Consider the following 17,310-nt stretch of genomic DNA (forward strand, 5'->3'; position numbering starts at 1 on the left):
AAGCACCATGTCCAGAGCACAGTCAATATTTTGTCCAAACTTTCAGTTCCCTGAAAAAAATCTCTATTCTCAATGTGATAATTATCAGACTCAGAGTTCAGCTTTGAGAATTCAATAGCCATACACTGCAGGAAATGAATTAATCCAAGGATGTCATACAACAGAAAAAAAAACTACAATAATATCAGCAACAACAAACTCTGAGAGGGTGAAGTAATCTGATATCAGTGTCATTTTAATATAAAAGGTCCAGTTTTCAACAAAAAAATTATAAGACATGGAAAAAAAGAAGCAAGTATGCCATATATACAGGAGAAAAACCAGCCAAGAGAAAATATTCCTGAAGGGTACTCAGATTTTGAACTTAATAAACAAAAACTTTAGATCAGCTCTTATAAATATGATCAAAGAACTAAAGGAAACCATGTCTAAAGGATGAAAGTATAATAATGATGACTCATCAAGTAGAGAAAATTAACAAAGAAACAGAAATTATCTATCTATTAGAAAACCAAACAGAGGACTTCCCTGGTGGTGCAGTGGTTAAGAATCCACCAGCTGATGCAGGGGACACAGGTTCGAGACCTGGTCCAGGAAGATCCCACATGCCACGGAGCAACTAAGCCCATGTGCCACAACTATTGAAGCCTGCATGCCTAGAGCCCGTACTTCGCAACAAGAGAAGCCACCACCATGAGAAGCCCGCGCACCACAACGAAGAGTAGCCCCCGCTCGCCACAACTAGAGAAAGCCCGTGTGCAGCAACGAAGACCCAACACGGCCAAAAGTAAATAAATAAAATAAATTTTTAAAAAAAGAAAAGAAAAGAAAACCAAACAGAAACCCTGGAATTAAAAAAAATAATAACTAAAATAAAATATCCACTTTAGAAGGGCTCAACCACAGATCTGGGCTGCAACAACAGCAAACTTGAAGATGGATCAATAGAGATTATCCACTCTGAAAAGCAGGGAAAGAAAAGAAAATCAAGAAAAATGAACCTTAGAGACCTGTGAAAACATCAAGTGTACCAATTAAGTATAAAGGGAGTCTCAAAGAGAGAAGAGAAAGAAAAAGAGATAGAAAAAGTATCTGAAGAAATAATGGCTGGAAACTCCCCAAATTTGATGAAAAATATTATTTACACATTCAAGAAGCTCAGGAAACTCCAAGTAGAATAAACTCAAATACAGCCATATCTAAAGACATTGCAGTCAAATGGATGAACATCAAAAAGAAATCTTGAAAATTGAATAGCAAGATAAAAATGACTTATCACATACAAGGGAACCTGAACAAGATGAAATGCTGACTTCACCACAAAATCATGGAGGCCAAAAGACAATAGGATGACAAAACTAAAATAAAAAAAGACTCAACCAAGAATTCTAAATTCAACTAAAGTCTCCTTTAAATATAAAGGAAAAATTAGACATTTCCACATAAACTGAAGTATTCCCTACAAATGAAATGAAAGGACACTTAAACAGTAACTCAAATCCACTCAAAAAAATAAAGAACACCAGTAAAGGTAATTATGAAAGAGACGATAAACATATTTTTTTATTTGTAACTTGTTTCTTCTCCTATACATTTTATTGGGTTGGCCAAAAAGTTCGTTCAGGTTTGTCCATAACATCTTACAGAAAAACCCGAATAGACTTTTTGGCCAACCCAATAAAAGACAACTGCATAAAGCAATAATTATAAAACTGTATCGATGGGCTTAAAACATAAAACGTGTAATTCATCTGACAATAATAGTACAAAGAAGAGCGGTGGGAATCAAGGTATATCAAAGTTTTTGTGTATTATTAAATTACTATTAATCTGAATTATTAAGTTACTATTAATCTGTTTTAAGTTAAGATGATACTTGTAATCCCCAGGGCAACAGTTAAGAAAATAACTAAAAAATATACAGTAAAAGAAAGAAGAGAATTAAAAAGGTACACTAAAAAATATCTATTTAATTTAAAAGACAAGAATCGAGGAACAGAGTAACAAAAAGGACAAAAGATACAGACAACAAATATTAAAATGGCAGATGTAAATCCTACCTTAGTAGTAATTACATGAAATGTAAATTTTTAAAAAAACCCAATCAAAAGGCAGAGGTTGTCAGAATGGATTAAAAAAAAAATGATCCAGCTGTATTCTGTCAGCAAATTCTAGATTCAAAGACACAAATAAGTTGCAAGTAAAAGGACAGAAAGGGGCTTCCCTGGTGGCACAGTGGTTGAGAGTCCGCCTGCCGATGCAGGGGACACAGGTTCGTGCCCCATTCTGGGAAGATCCCACATGCCGCGGAGCGGCTGGGCCCGTGAGCCATGGCCGCTGAGCCTGCGCGTCCACAGCCTGTGTTCCGCAACGGGAGAGGCTGCAACAGTGAGAGGCCCTCATACAGCAAAAAAAAAAAAAAGGACAGAAAGAAAAGTATACCAATACCATGCATTATGGCGTGCGTGTGCCATAATGGCTATTAATACAATAAGCTAGAATTTATTGTGAGAGAAAAAGAACATCTTATATAACAAGTTCAACCCCTCTGGAAGATATCCCACGGTTATAGAAATATATGAACTGAACAACATACCTCCAAAATACATAAAGCAAAAACTAAAAAAATTAACTGGGAAAATAAACAACAATAATAGTTGAAGACTTCAATACCCTACTTTCAATAATGGGTAGATAACTAGGCAGAAGCTCAACAAGGAAATGGAAGATTGAGCAACTATGAACAAATCAGACTTAACAGACAGCTACAGAACACCCCACCTAACAGCAGAATACATACTTTTCTCACATGCACAAGGAAGAGTCTCCAGGAGATACCAAGTGCTAGGTCATAAAACAAGACTCAACAAAACTTTTAAAATTTGAAATGATAAAAAGTATGTCATCTGATCACAATGAAATTAAATCAGAAATCAACAACAGAAGAAAATTAGGGAAATTCACAAATATGAAAAAAATCAAAAAACACACCCCTGAGTAACTAATGGATCAAAGAAGAAATCAGAAGGGAAATTTAAAAATACTTTGAGATGAACAAAAATGAAAACATGACATACCCAAACTTACATTATAGCAATGCTTAGAAAAAAATGTTTAGTTATTATGCCTGTGCTAAAAAAAAAAAAATCAAATCAATAATCTAATCTTCCACCTTAAAAATATTAGAAAAAGAAGAAAAAAATTAAACCCAAAAGCAAGGAGAAGAAAGTGCGTAATAAATATTACAGCAGAAATAAAATGAAATGAAGACAAGAAAATCAATGGAGAAAAACCAACAAAACCAAAGGGAAAAATAACTAGACTGACCAAGAAAAAAAAAGAGAGAAGGCATAAATTGCTAAAATCACTGCTGATCTTATGAGAAAAAAAAAGGCACACTTTTAAATACATATCTATAAACAATAATAAATTATTTAGATGAAATGGACAAATTCCTAGAAACACACAAACTGCTGAAACTGACTCAATAGGAAACAGAAATCATAATAGACCTATAACAAGCAAAAAAACTGAATAATTTTAGAACTGCCAACAAAGAAAAGCCCAGGATTCACAAGTGAATTCTGCCAAACATTTAAAAAGTACCGCTACTTCACAAACTCTCCCCTACCTATGTCCTCCAAATAACAGAAGAGAAAGGAACATTTCCCAACTCATTATATAAGGCCAGTATTACCCTGATACCAACACCAGCCAAAGATATCAAAAGAAAACTACAGACAAATATCCCTTAAGAATATAAACACGAAGTCCTCAACAAAATGCTAGCAAATCAAATCTAGCAATATGTCAAAAGGATTATAAACCATGGCCAAATGGGATTTATCCTAAGAATGCAAAGGTGCTTTAATATCTGAAAATCAAGCAATGTAATATACCATATTAATAGAATAAAGGGTAAAACCCAACTGATCATCTTCAAAAATAAAGAAAAAAATCACTAATAAAATCCAATACCCTTTCATGATGAAAACGCCCAGTAAACTAGGAATAAAAAGAAAACTTCCTCAATCTAAAGGGCATTTCTGAAAAACCCATAGCTAACACAGCCAAAATCATCTTTAATAAAGAAAAATTGAATGCTTTCACCCTAAAATCAGGAAAAAGAAAAGAATGTCCATTCTCACTACTTCTATTTAACACTGTAGGATCTGGCCAGGGCATTTAGACAAGTTATAAAAAAAGGCATTCAGAATGGCATTCATCTGGGCCTTCAGCAAGTCACAGTAGTAACATCAAAGATCACTGATCACAGATCATCATAACAAACATAATAATAATGAAAAAGGTTGATATATTGCAAGAATTACCAAAATGAGACACAGAGACATGAAGTAAGCAAATGGTGTTGGAAAAATAGTGCTGATAGGTTTGATGCAAGGTTGCCACAAACCTTCAATTTGTAAAAAAATGCAAAATCTGCAAAGCTCAATAAAATAAGGTATGCTTGTATTTAGAAAATTCTAAAGAATCCACCAAAAACCTGTTAGAATAATGAGCTATTTCAGCAATGTGGCAGGACACAATATCAATATACAAAAATGAGCTGTATCCCTTATCCCATTTTGCAATCCAAAGAAAACAATCCCACTGATAATGGCAGGCAAAAAAAAAGAGGCCCTACAAGTAAAGTTAACAAAAGAAGTGTGAGACTTGTACCCTAACAACTACAAAACACTGTTGCAAGAAACCAAAGAAGTTACAAATAAATGGAAAGGCATCCCATGTTCATGGATCAGGAGACTTAACATTGTTAAGATGACAATAATTCCCAAATTGACCTACAGATTCAGTACAATTCCTATCAAAACCCCAGCTGCCTTTTTTGGGGCAGAAATTGACAAACTGATCCTAAAATTTACATGGAAATGCAAGAAGAGACCCAGAGTAGCCAAAACAACCTTAAAAAAGAATAAAGTTGGACAATTCACATGTTCCAATTTCAAAATGTACCCAAAAGCTACCTTAATCAAGACTGTGTGGTTCTAGCCCTAAGGACAGACATATAGATCCATGAAACAGAATTGAGAGTCCAGAAGTAAACTCTCAATTGATTGTTGACAAGGGTGCCAAGACAATTCAACAAAGAAAAACAATCTTTTAGCAAATTCTATTGAGAAAAGCAGACATTTATATACAAGAAAATGACACTGGACCCAGACGTCACACCATACACAAAATTGACACAAAATGGATCGCAGACCTAAATTTTAACCCCCAAATTTAAGGACGGCTCCTCATGAGAAAATCTATCAATGTAATTACTAATTTTAAATTAACTAAAGCAGGAAAAAAATGATTACTTCAATAGATGCAGAAAAAAAAGAAATAGGGCTTCCCTGGTGGCACAGTGGTTGAGAGTCCGCCTGCCGATGCAGAGGACATGGGTTCGTGCTCAGGTCCGGGAAGATCCCACATGCCGTGGAGCGGCTGGGCCCGTGAGCCATGGCCGCTGAGCCTGCGCATCTGGAGCCTGTGCTCCACAACAGGAGAGGCCACAACAGTGAGAGGCCCGCGTACCGCAAAAAAAAAAAAAAAGAAAAGAAAAAAAAAGAAATATCCTTAACTTGATAAACCAGTTTTATCAGAAACAGACCACAAACATCAGACTCAAGGGTAAAACTTTAGTAGCATTCTTTTATTAAAGCAATGGTTCTGAACCTTTACTGCACACTAAAGTTGACTGGAGAGTTTCAAAACATGCTGATGTTTGGGTCTCTTCCTCCAGAGATTCTGATGTAAATATTCTGGGATTAAACCTGGGCATCAACGTTTCTTTAAAAGCTACCCAGGTGATTATCCAGGTTGACACAATGATATAAGCTATAAGTATTTCTAATGAACATTGTTCTAGAGGTCCTGGCTATGTAATTAAGATAAGCAGGAATAATTGTTTTCATTCTTAATAGTGAGAAAAACTTTTCAAATACCTAAAAATGAACCAAATGAAAAATATAAAGATCTTTATTAAAGAGCCTAAGACAATTTAATAAAGGACTCAAAATATAAGATGTTAATTCTCCGCAATAAACATAAAGACAATGCATTCCCAGTCAAATCCCAAGAAGATTTTTCATAAAACTTGACTAGCTGATGAAAAATACCAAATGAGCAAGACAGGCCCAAACAACTTTGGAGGGAAAAAAAAGAGAGAGAGAGAGAGATGGGATTAACCCTACCAGATATTAAAACATAAAGTTTACAGCAATTATTCCAGTGTGATAGTGGGGTGGCCAAAATAAACAGGCCAGATCTGATACATAAAGCAATTTAACATAGGGTAAAAGTGTCCTTTTATATCAATGATGTAAAGAGCAGATTAATAAATGGTGCTTAGAAAACTGCTTATTCATTCACACCGAGAAAAAAAAGTCCTAACTCACCCCATCACAAAAATAAATTACATACAGATGAAGGACCAAAGTAGATGGGAAAAAAACCATAAAACCAAAGTTTTCATAGTATTAAATAATAAGAGAATACGTTTATGACCCAGGGACAGAAAATTCTTTAAACAAAGCAGAAAACAGACCACAAAATATATGACAGAAAAACTAGACTATACCCAAATTAAAAACCCCTATATAAAAGCTTAAATAGACAAGCCATAGACTGGGAAAAGATATTTGCAACACATAAAACAAAGAATTAATATACAAAATATATTAAAAATGCTTGTAAGGGGATTAACAATAAGAAAAACAGGCAAAAAAAGAAAAAGGGGGGGACAATTCCAGAAAAGGAAAAAATCTGAATGGCCTAAAAACATACAGAAAGATTTTCAACCACACTACTAGGCAAAGAAATACCAAATAAAATGATACCATTTTTATCAAAATATCACCAAAATGGTTTTAAACCCATAATATTAAGTTTTGATATGGGTGACAGAATACTAGTACTTGAATTTTTTGCTGGGGTAAAAGGGAATGAGTCATTTGGAGGGCAAATTGCTAACATCTATTGAAACTAAAAACTAGATATCCTGTGTTCCAGCAATTCTACTCATATTCCAGCAGACTGCAATTCAAAGAACTTTCTGTGATGACGGAAATCTTCTACATTTGCTGTCCAAATGGTAGCCCTATGTGACTACTGAGCACTTGAAATGTAATTTGTATAACTGAGGAACTGAATTCTTAATTTTATTAAATTTAAAAATTAAAAATTTAAAAATAAATTAAATTTAAAATTAACCATAATGTAAACTTAAATAGTCACATGTGACTAATGACTACTGTATAGGATAGCACAGCTTTGGAAAAACACTTGCATGTGTTCACAAGGATATGCTTCATATGGAACTGCGAAAAACAAGAAACGACTTAAATCCATAGAAGACTGGTTAAATAAACCATGGTAACCCACACCATGGAGTTTTGTGTTTCTGTTAACAAGAGAAGGTACTCTGATGGATACCAGGTGGAAGGATCTCAAAGACAGATTGTATGATAAATTTCATACCCCCATACACTGTAACTTTTTAGTAACTAGATTTGTACTGTGGTTTTGATATTTGTTTGTTTTATATAAATGATATCATACTAAACAGATAAGCTACAGAGGTCTGGAAGTATCCACACCAAGCTGATAACATGTACAACTCTGAGAAGCCACTAAGAGGGAGGAACATGGAGAAGCGGGAAGGATTGTTCAGGAAGACATTAATATGAGTCTATTAACATATTACTTTCTTTATTAAAAGTCAGTATAGTAAGTTAAACTTTAAAAATTATCAATTTTCAAAAGTGACTATGACAGAAACCAGAAATGAAGAAACAAAGGGTTCTAACCATCATACCAGAGCCATGAGAATGTCCATGACCTCCATGCTTGAAAACAAATATTCCTACTAGGTTTACCAGAAACCCAAGAATTGAAACAAGAAGCAGTCTCTCATGGTGTACATCTGGAGGGGCTAATGCTCTCTAGAAAATACAGAATACAAACAAATTGCATTGATATAATTTCTGACTGATCAACTGGTAAATTTAAAAAAATTTTTAGTTATTTTCAGAATTAAAATCACTCCAAAATTATCTGCCAAAACAGTTAATAAAAATAAAACCATTGCTCACATACTGTAGAAAAGGTAACAGTTACTATTCTTAAATAAATACATTTAAAAGCATGAACATTTGGACTAAAACCATCCTTCTTCAGAATCTTAAAATACTGTCATTAATTTTCAGTTGATTAATCTTTAAATTTTCTCTTTACTTGTTTTAATATACAAAACATTCAAGATTCATTGGCAAAATCCTCACATTCTATCTTAAGAACTCTTCCAACAGACCTCACTACAGGGACTGTGTGTTTACTTTTCATAAAGTGTCAACACTTCATTCACAGCTTGTAAAGCACTATTATTTGTTTTCAATTTGAAGTAGTTTCACATATAATTTTTTCAATTAATTTATAAGTTCCTCCTGTACACACATAATATTTTATCTAATCCAAGACTGGCCTCAATAAATAATGATAGTGTGAAAAATAGCTCTATTACAAGTATCTTTAGTTAGTAAATATTTTCATTATAGAAACATAATTTACTGACTCTAATTATTATCTACTATACCTCAACTCCTTCTGAGAAAATAAAAAAAGCAGTGAAGATCAAAAACAGGCCGTTGACAAAACCAGCCAGAACTTCCGCTCTAACATACCTAAAGAAGAGCAAACAACTGAATTAAGTTAGTTCTTAAAAATCAAATCACAAATTCATATATTCAGAGGTCCTAAACCATACTATATGGTTATAAGCAGCCAACAAAGTCCCAGTGTTTATAGTATGTTTTATTGTACATATAGCATAAAATTGAGAAAATAAATTTATTATGAGTTATATTTAACAGCAGAATGCCATAAAATATATAGATTTCTACAAAAGACATTTTTAGAGTAAGTAGGTTTAGACAGACCTTTCACAGAAATGTAAATCTCAAGCTGCCAGTGGAGAAGGAAGGACAGGACCAGATAAGTGGGCAAAGAAGGAAGGATACAAAGATAAAAAGTAGAAGAAGAGACCTTGAAAAAGGGGTTTTTATAACTTGTTAATTCCTTCTTTTCTAAGAACTCCTTATGCTTTCTGCTTTGTACCTTTCAGCTTTCAAATCTTTGGCAAGGGGAGCTTTGACTGAAGGAAAACATAATTATTTCTGAATTATCCCAGAGACAACTTGAGATTTATATTTCTATCACTCTTCTTCTAAGATTAATAAATTTAACAAAAACTTTTCAATTACCTATTTTTAGAATCAATTCTAGCTTCACATAATTCTAATTAAACTATTTTTAAAATACCTCTCTTTTTCTCCATGGGCTTCTGAAGGTTTCTGCTTCCTACCTGGGTGAAGCATTGGGGAAAGATTTTATTTTTCCATGAGGTATATTTGGCTTAGTTAAAGTCATTAAAACAACTTTAACTTGGCAGTTTTACATGTTCAGACATTATTTAAAGGGTGCTGACAGCAATTAATGACTCTGGTTCTTGAACAATGTAACAGGAGCATCAAAAAGCTAGACTTCCTAGCTTTCTATGTTAATTTCTAGATAATACAATTTTCACTACAAAAAATATTTTTAAAGAGAAAAAACTCTTTAAAATATACTCCATATGGTTATGTTGAAGCTTGTCTGTTAAGTACATTCCAACATAGTATATATTTCTACACTCAGAAATACTGCATATGTCTACCTTCTAATACATATATGTGAATTAAATTAATATCTTATTTGTCAAAGCAAACACTTTTTTTTCATTAAATGCAAAGAATTCACTGCCTGCTTTCCACAATCTACACTTAGGAATTTATCTAATATATCAACAGTGTTACTGTCCAAGAAATAAAAAACACTTTCTTTTAACCCACCCTTCTAATCCCATAGCTAATGCCTGATGGAAAGCCTTTTGTCCTTGAGTTCCATTAGATTTCAAGATCAAATGCAGGAGTATTTTTCAGGCATCTTTTTGTCCCTAATGCTTAGCTTAGTAGGTGCTCCATAAATTCTGATAAATTGTTGGGCTAAAGTGATTTTAATTAGGTTTAATATATTTGCTAAAGTTGACTGCAGGATTAAAATGAAAAACTTGTGAAATCTAGACACACTTGCTTTTCCAAACACACTGTGTTTACCTGAACAGACTGAGTCTTGGAATTAAAACATACGATCCATGAATGTGCTATTGCCTATTTAGTATGATGGTATGTGGATTCTTTAGCCAGGGAGAAAAAGATACAAATATATGTACATATGTATATAAGCATGCACATATGCATCTATCTACCTATCAGATATGTATTACTTTTTTTTTTTTTTTTTTGCGGTACTCGGGCCTCTCACTGTTGTGGCCACTTCCGTTGTGGAGCACAGGCTCCGGACGCGCAGGATCAGCGGCCATGGCTCACGGGCCCAGCCACTCCGCGGCATGTGGGATCCTCCCGGACCGGGGCACGAACCCGCGTCTCCTGCATCGGCAGGCGGACTCCCAACCACTGCGCCACCAGGGAAGCCCCAGATATGTATTACTTTTATTCTAGCTTTGCTATTTCAAAATTAGGAGTGTGACAATACAAAGAGATGACTTTACATAAAAAAAATACTGAAAAGTTTTTGCTGCCTTTCAGATTCTGCCTATGGTTTCTACTATTGCAGTCAGCCTGCTATTCTGATCATACTGAATTAGGGGTTTGGGGATTCATCACTGGCTTAGCCTACTCAGTGTAATTCTGTTATACTGGCACCTACATTTACTGCTGCTACTTACTACTATAGCAATTACTAATAGTTTCAAATGTTACATCAGCTTTTTTCCCCTAATTTTTCCCTTCTCAAAAGAAAAAAAAGCAAATAAGGAGAAGACAGGATAAACAAATTTAAAAATGTCAAGAATATTACTCTTGTACATTTTAGTTAAAGTTGAATCAGTAAAACCTGCTATGGTACTGAAGGTATTCAAAGCTATTTATAAAAACTATCTTATACCAGGAGATTATGCATTCTAAATAGAAAACAATAGATATCCTAAGAATTAAGGAATTGAGGAGAATTCTTATAGTTACTGTCTATCCAAGAAGATTGCTTAATAAGATACTCTAATTAGATATTTTTATGTAAAATATGTATGAATTACTAATTTTCCAACACAAAATTATAACTTCACATACAACCTTTAGTAATTCAAAATATACTTAAGAGTCTTTTGATTATACAATGCCATGGAATAGGTTCTTTTCTGAGCTTTTGAGCTGTTTGGATTTATAAATAAACAGGATCTCTTGCTCTATAAATATAACATAATACTATTTTTTGTCTCACTTTTTATAATGTTACAAGTAATCATACCACTTGGGTTATACCCCAAATCAGCAAGTCCTGTCACAGAATTTCACATATCTCTCTTTTAGCACTTGTCACACAAGGTATAGTTATCATAGGATTTTTACAGAACTGTTTCCCCATCAGACCACAAGTTCCTCCGAGGCAGACGTCATATCTTATTTATTTTTATATCATTACAAGTAGCAAAGTATTCAAATCATATTGGGCCCTCGATAAACATCTGAAGAGAACAAGAGCACGTGCAAGAAGCAGAGAGTGTGTAATTACTCAAGAACAAAGCTAGCTAGAAAGCAAAGCTAGAAAGAAAGAGGAAGTAGTGGGGGAGCACCAGTAGAAGAGAGAACCAGGGGCACAAGAAACAGTGCATGTAAGAGGGTGGATGTGAACGGAAGAGAGAGAATGAGAGGAACTGCACAGGAAAGAAAGTGCACAGGCAAGGAGAATCAGGGAAAGAAAGAAAGAGAGCCTGGGAAAGGGAGAGGAAAAAAAAAAAAACAACTACAGCTGAAGAGGTTAAGGGGTGGGGAAGATGGGATGAGAAAGAGTCTTAGCCATACAGTGCTACAGCATAGAGGAAGAGTAGGAGAAAGCAAAGAATAAGAGAAAAGAAGAGAGGGAGGGAGAAAGGGAGAATGGAGAGTAGAAGGGAGAGGGAGAGAAAAAGACCATGAGCACAGACCCAAGTAACTAGAAAGAAAGAACAGGAAAGGAGAGAAGGGAGTTTAGAAGTAAAAGGGAGAGAATGAGTATGAGTATGGGGAGACAAATGAGAGATGGAGTAAAAACAGGAAAGACAGCAAAGAAAGGAGGGAGTGCAAGACAGCACTCACAAGGGAAAGCGAGGGGAGGGGAAGAGACAGGGCAATAGTCAATAAGTAAGCCGGTGAGAGGGGGGAGCAGGAACGAGAAAGTGGGTGGGAGAGAGAAAGAGAAAGAGGATATTAGTTCTGAGTGCTACTTATTTACACATAAATATAATTACATTGTAAAACAGTCTATGAGCTCAACAAAGAGAAAACACTCAGGCAGAGTAAATCAAATAATGGAAACTCCATTGCTGCCCCCAATCAGAGATGGCAGAAAGCAAACTCTGCCTCTAACGTTACTAGGCTCAGAAGTGAGACCAGCCCCTTCGGCATAAAAACACTTTCCAAATATTTAGTTAATTGTACATATTCAGCAAAAGTAGGGGAAGTACTTTACATAAAAGTAGAGCTGAAGACAATAAGTAAACAAAATATCAACCAAAAAAGAAAACTAAAGAAACATGACCATTTTCATATACTGAAACTTTCTCTTTTTCCTCTTTCTTCAAAAAAAAACAAAACCAAAAAAATAGATTAAGAGTTGAGAAATTTCCCTATCTAGTAACAATCTCACCTGAAAATTTCTGGTAAAATCAAGATGCAAGAGAACTCAGATGCAAAAAAAAAAAAGTACACATTGCAGATTCCAATTATATATTGTCCAAAAACAGGCAAAAGTCACCTATGGAGTTAGGAAAGCGGGAAGGTGAGTGTTAAAGAACTAGAAGGAGGCATGAGGGGTTTTCAAGGGTTCAAGTTAGACAAATGTATTCAACTGTGAAAATTCATTGAGTTTGAGTTTTATATATTATTTTCTGTATTTCCTATACTTCAATAAAAATGTTTTTAAAAAGTCTTACCCATAAGAGAAAGCATCATTATCTCTCCATTTTGAAATAACGGATGCTGCCAATCCAGCCAAAATGGCAGTGCTATCGAAAAACATGTGAAAAGAGTCGGAAATCAAACCTAAGCTGGAAAAGAACAAACACATTGGCATATTATAATAATAACCAAATAGTAATCATCTTTTTCTAAAAATCTAAGATCCAGCCTCTGCTCATCAGGAACTAATCTTCTAAAAAGACAACATTAAAATATGATATATTGAAAAACATTAAAGATAATTTTTAAGCATCTAAGAAGAAACCCTCATACCCCTTGCCAAAGGAAAAGCCCAGCTGCTACTGAAAGAAGGATAGGCATCTGTCCGCCCTCTGATGACTAGCTAAGGTCAGCTGTCACTGAAAGAGAAACAGAAAAATAAGCCATCTGCTACCGGGGGCAAGGCTAAAACCAGCTTGGGCCCGGGATCTTACACTGATACAAAGCAAAGGTCTGCTGTTGGAAGAGGTGCAGGACCCTTGCTCCTTTTCTTGATACACGGCTGCGGGGAGGGGTGGGGAAATGGGCAGGAACATTAATAACACCCACTCTGACACTCAGGGGGAAAGGGCCTACCTAATGTTGAGGCTGCAACAGGAGAATGAAATATTCATCCCCCCACTTCCCCACCCAAAGCCTTGCCTAAAGTAAAAGACAACAGCAATCTACCTCTGAGAGTCAAGCAAGAGCACGGAGAGACTCCCTTGTGGCACAGGTATGCAGGGCTTGCTGAAAACTAAGAGTGAAACAAGAACACTGAGAAAACCCTCCAGTACTCAAAATCCTACACTAAGCACAAAGTGGTAGAAGCCTCTTTGTGACATCTGTGGCTTGCTGACATTAACTAGCAATATACCACAACACAAAAGCCCAGCTCAACTATTGATCAGATAAGTTCAAAACCCCCATGCTGACAAAACAAAACAAAACGAAAAGGGCGTGCACGTTTCTGGGCATAAACACTACTAACCTCAGTCTCTATTACTCTTTTAAACATAATATGCAGCACTCAATAAATATTTATAAGGCATATAACAAGATCAAGGAAACAAAATAATAAGACCCATTGTTAAGAGCTGAAACAGTCAACAGAATCAGAAGCAGAAAAGTCCCAGAGATTAGATTGTAATAGGGGCTTTAAAACAAATATGATTAATATGTTAAAGGATGTGGTACAAAGCTGGAGAAAATTTATGAACGAACAGGGACTTTCCACAGAGATAGAAACTATAAAATAATCAAATGGAAGTGATAAAAACTTTTAAAATATCATAGTATTAAAGATTAAAAATAACATACATGAGCTTCTGAGCAGACAGGACACAGAGAGAAAGCATCAGGTCAAAACAAATTATCCAAAGTAAAACACAAAGAAGAAAAGGAATGAAAAAGAAAAAAAATAAAAAAGAACATTCAAAACCTATCAAAGCATCAAACAGACTAAAATACATGTATTTGGATTCTCAGTAATAGAGAAGAAAGAATAGGGTAGAAAGAGCATTTAAAGAGAAAATGCTTGAAGAGTTTCCCAAAATTAATGAAAAACAAAAAACAAATCACATATCCAAGAAGCTTAATGAAGTACTAGCAAGGGAAAAACCCTACATACCTCACAAATTGCTGAACACCCAACAGAAAGAGAAAATCTTGAAAACAACCAAAAAAAAGAAAGAAAGAAAAATTGGATACAGAAAAACAAAGATAAGATTAATAGCATATTTTGCATCAGAAACTACTCAAGGCAGAAGGCAATGAAGCAATGTCTTTAAAGTATTGAAAGAAAAAAAAAGCGTCAACCTAAAATTCTATATCTAGCAAAATATCTTTCAAAAATGAAGATAAAATAGATTTTTAATACAACCAAAACTGAGAGAATTCACTGCCAGCAGATCTGAACTACAAGAATAAAAAGTTCTTTAAGTCCAATATGATACCAGATGGAAACTTAGCCTTGTATGATGATCACTGAAAATGATAAATAGGTGTAAAAATATTAAAAATAACTTTATTTTAGTATCTTTAAAAGATAATTGAGAATAGAAAAAAAGAGGAAAAAACAATAACCCAAAAATTGGTTCTTTGGAAATATCAGTAAAATTCACAACCTTTAAATAAACTGACCAAGAAAAAAGAGAAAGGGCTCAAAGTACTAAAATCAGCAATGAAAGTGAGATACTACTACTGACTTTATAGAAAGAAGGATTATAAGAAAATACTATGAACAACTAAATATAAACCAATAAATTAGATAACTTAGATGAAATAAACAAATTCCTAGAAACAATCTAGCAAAACTGGGTCCAAAAAAAATCTAAATAGATTTATAACAAGGAAACAGATTAAATTAATAATTTTAAAACTTTCAACAAAGAAAAGCCCAGGCCCAGATGGCTTCACTGGTAAATCCTACCAAACATTTAAAGAACAATAAATATCAATCCCTGGGCTTCCCTGGTGGCGCAGTGGTTGAGAGTCCGCCTGCTGATGCAGGGGACGCGGGTTCATGCCCCGGTCCGGGAGGATCCCACGTGTCGCAGAGCAGCTGGGCCCGTGAGCCATGGCCGCTGAGCCTGCGCGTCCGGAGCCTGTGCTCCGCAACAGGAGAGGCCACAGCAGTGAGAGGCCTGCGTACCACCAAAAAAAAAAAAATTCAATCCCTTACAAACTCTTCCAAAAAACAAAAGATGAAGGAATACTTCCCAACTCATTGTATAAGCATTACCCTGATACCAAAATCAGACAAAAGACACCACAAGAAAAGAAACTACAGACAAGTATTTTTTGCAAATACACACACAAGAATCTTCAACAAAATACTAGCAAATTAAATTCAGCAATATATAAAAGAGTATACACTACAACCAAGTGGGATTTATCCCAACAATGCAAGGTTGGTTAACTACATGAAAATCAATCAATATACTACATCATATCAATGGAATGAAGGACAAAACCCACATAATCATCTTAATAGATGCAGAAAAGCATTTCACAAAATCCAACACTTTTATGATGAAAACACTCAACAAACTTGCTATAGAGGGAACTTCCTGGACTGATAAATGGCATCTACGAAAACCCCACAGCTAACATCAGCATCACTAGTGGCCAAAGACTGAATGCTTTCCCCTAAGATCAGGTACAAGATAAAAACGTCCCCTTACCACTTCTATTTAACATTGTACTAGAGGGTGTAACAAGGGCAATTAGGCAGGAACTGAAATAAAAGGCACCCAGACTGGAAGGGAAGGAGTAAAACTATCTCTATTTGCAAATGGCATGATCTTGTATATACAAAATCTTAAAGACTCTACTAAAAAACTATTAGAACTAATAAATGAGTCTGGCAAGGTTGCAGGATACAAGATCAACATACAAAAATGAATTATATTCCTATATAATGTGATGCACAAAAATGAAATTTAAAAAATTTCCATTTACAATAGCATCAAAAAGAATAAAATAATTAGGAATAAATTTAACAAAAAAAGTATAAAAGCTATACTCTGGAAACTATAAAATATTGTTGGAAAAAAATTAAAGAAGACCTAAATAAATGGAAAGACGTCCATGTTTATGGATCAGAAGACAATACTGTTAAGATGGCAATACTTCCTCAATTGATCTACAGATTCAACTCACTCTCCATCAAAATCCCAGCTGACCCCTTTGGAGAAATTGACAAGCTGATCTTAAAACTCATATGGAAAAGCAAGAGATATAGAATAGCCAAAACAATATTGAAAAAGAAAAGCAAAGTTGGACGACTCACACTTCCTAATTTCAAAACTATTATAAAGCTACAGAAATCAAAACAATGTGGTACTGGAATAAGAATAAACGTATAGATCAGTAGAATGGAATTTAGAGTTCAGAAATAAACCCTCACACATTTATGGTCAACTGTTTGTTGACAAGGATGCCAAAATAGTTCAATGGTGGAAAGAATAGTGTTTGCAACACTGACACAACTGGATATCCACATGCAGGAAATGATTTTTGACCCTTACTTTATATTATACACAAGGGTTAACCTAAAATGGATCAAAGACCTAAACATAAAAGCTAACGTATTCACAACCTTGGATTGGGCAATGGTTTCTTATATATGATATCAAAAGCACAAGCAACAAAAGAAAAAAAGTAACAGACTGGACATCATTGAAATTTTAAAACTTCCATGCTTCAAAGGACATATAAACAAAGTGAAATGACAGTACACAAGTGGGAGGAAATATCTGCCAATCATATATCT

General features: G+C 34.7%; 1 protein-coding gene across 3 annotated transcripts in view; it reads right to left on the bottom strand.

Annotated features, from left to right (window-relative positions):
* The window catches only part of SLC30A7 (solute carrier family 30 member 7), a 76,967-nt gene that overhangs the window by 50,354 nt on the left and 9,303 nt on the right, over positions 1-17,310 (bottom strand). For all 3 annotated transcript variants that reach the window (XR_009538857.1, XM_060139495.1, XM_060139494.1), the window contains 3 exons: positions 13,031-13,144; positions 8,600-8,687; positions 7,823-7,949 (listed from right to left, as the gene is read on the bottom strand). Coding sequence is in view for 2 of the 3 variants with exons in the window: in XM_060139495.1 (XP_059995478.1) it covers positions 7,823-7,949; positions 8,600-8,687; positions 13,031-13,144 (329 nt within the window). In the remaining variant the exon portion in view is untranslated. The remainder of the gene's footprint in view (positions 1-7,822; positions 7,950-8,599; positions 8,688-13,030; positions 13,145-17,310) is intronic.

The sequence above is a fragment of the Lagenorhynchus albirostris genome, chromosome 2, assembly GCF_949774975.1.
Source record: "Lagenorhynchus albirostris chromosome 2, mLagAlb1.1, whole genome shotgun sequence".
Lineage (NCBI taxonomy): Eukaryota > Metazoa > Chordata > Mammalia > Artiodactyla > Delphinidae > Lagenorhynchus > Lagenorhynchus albirostris.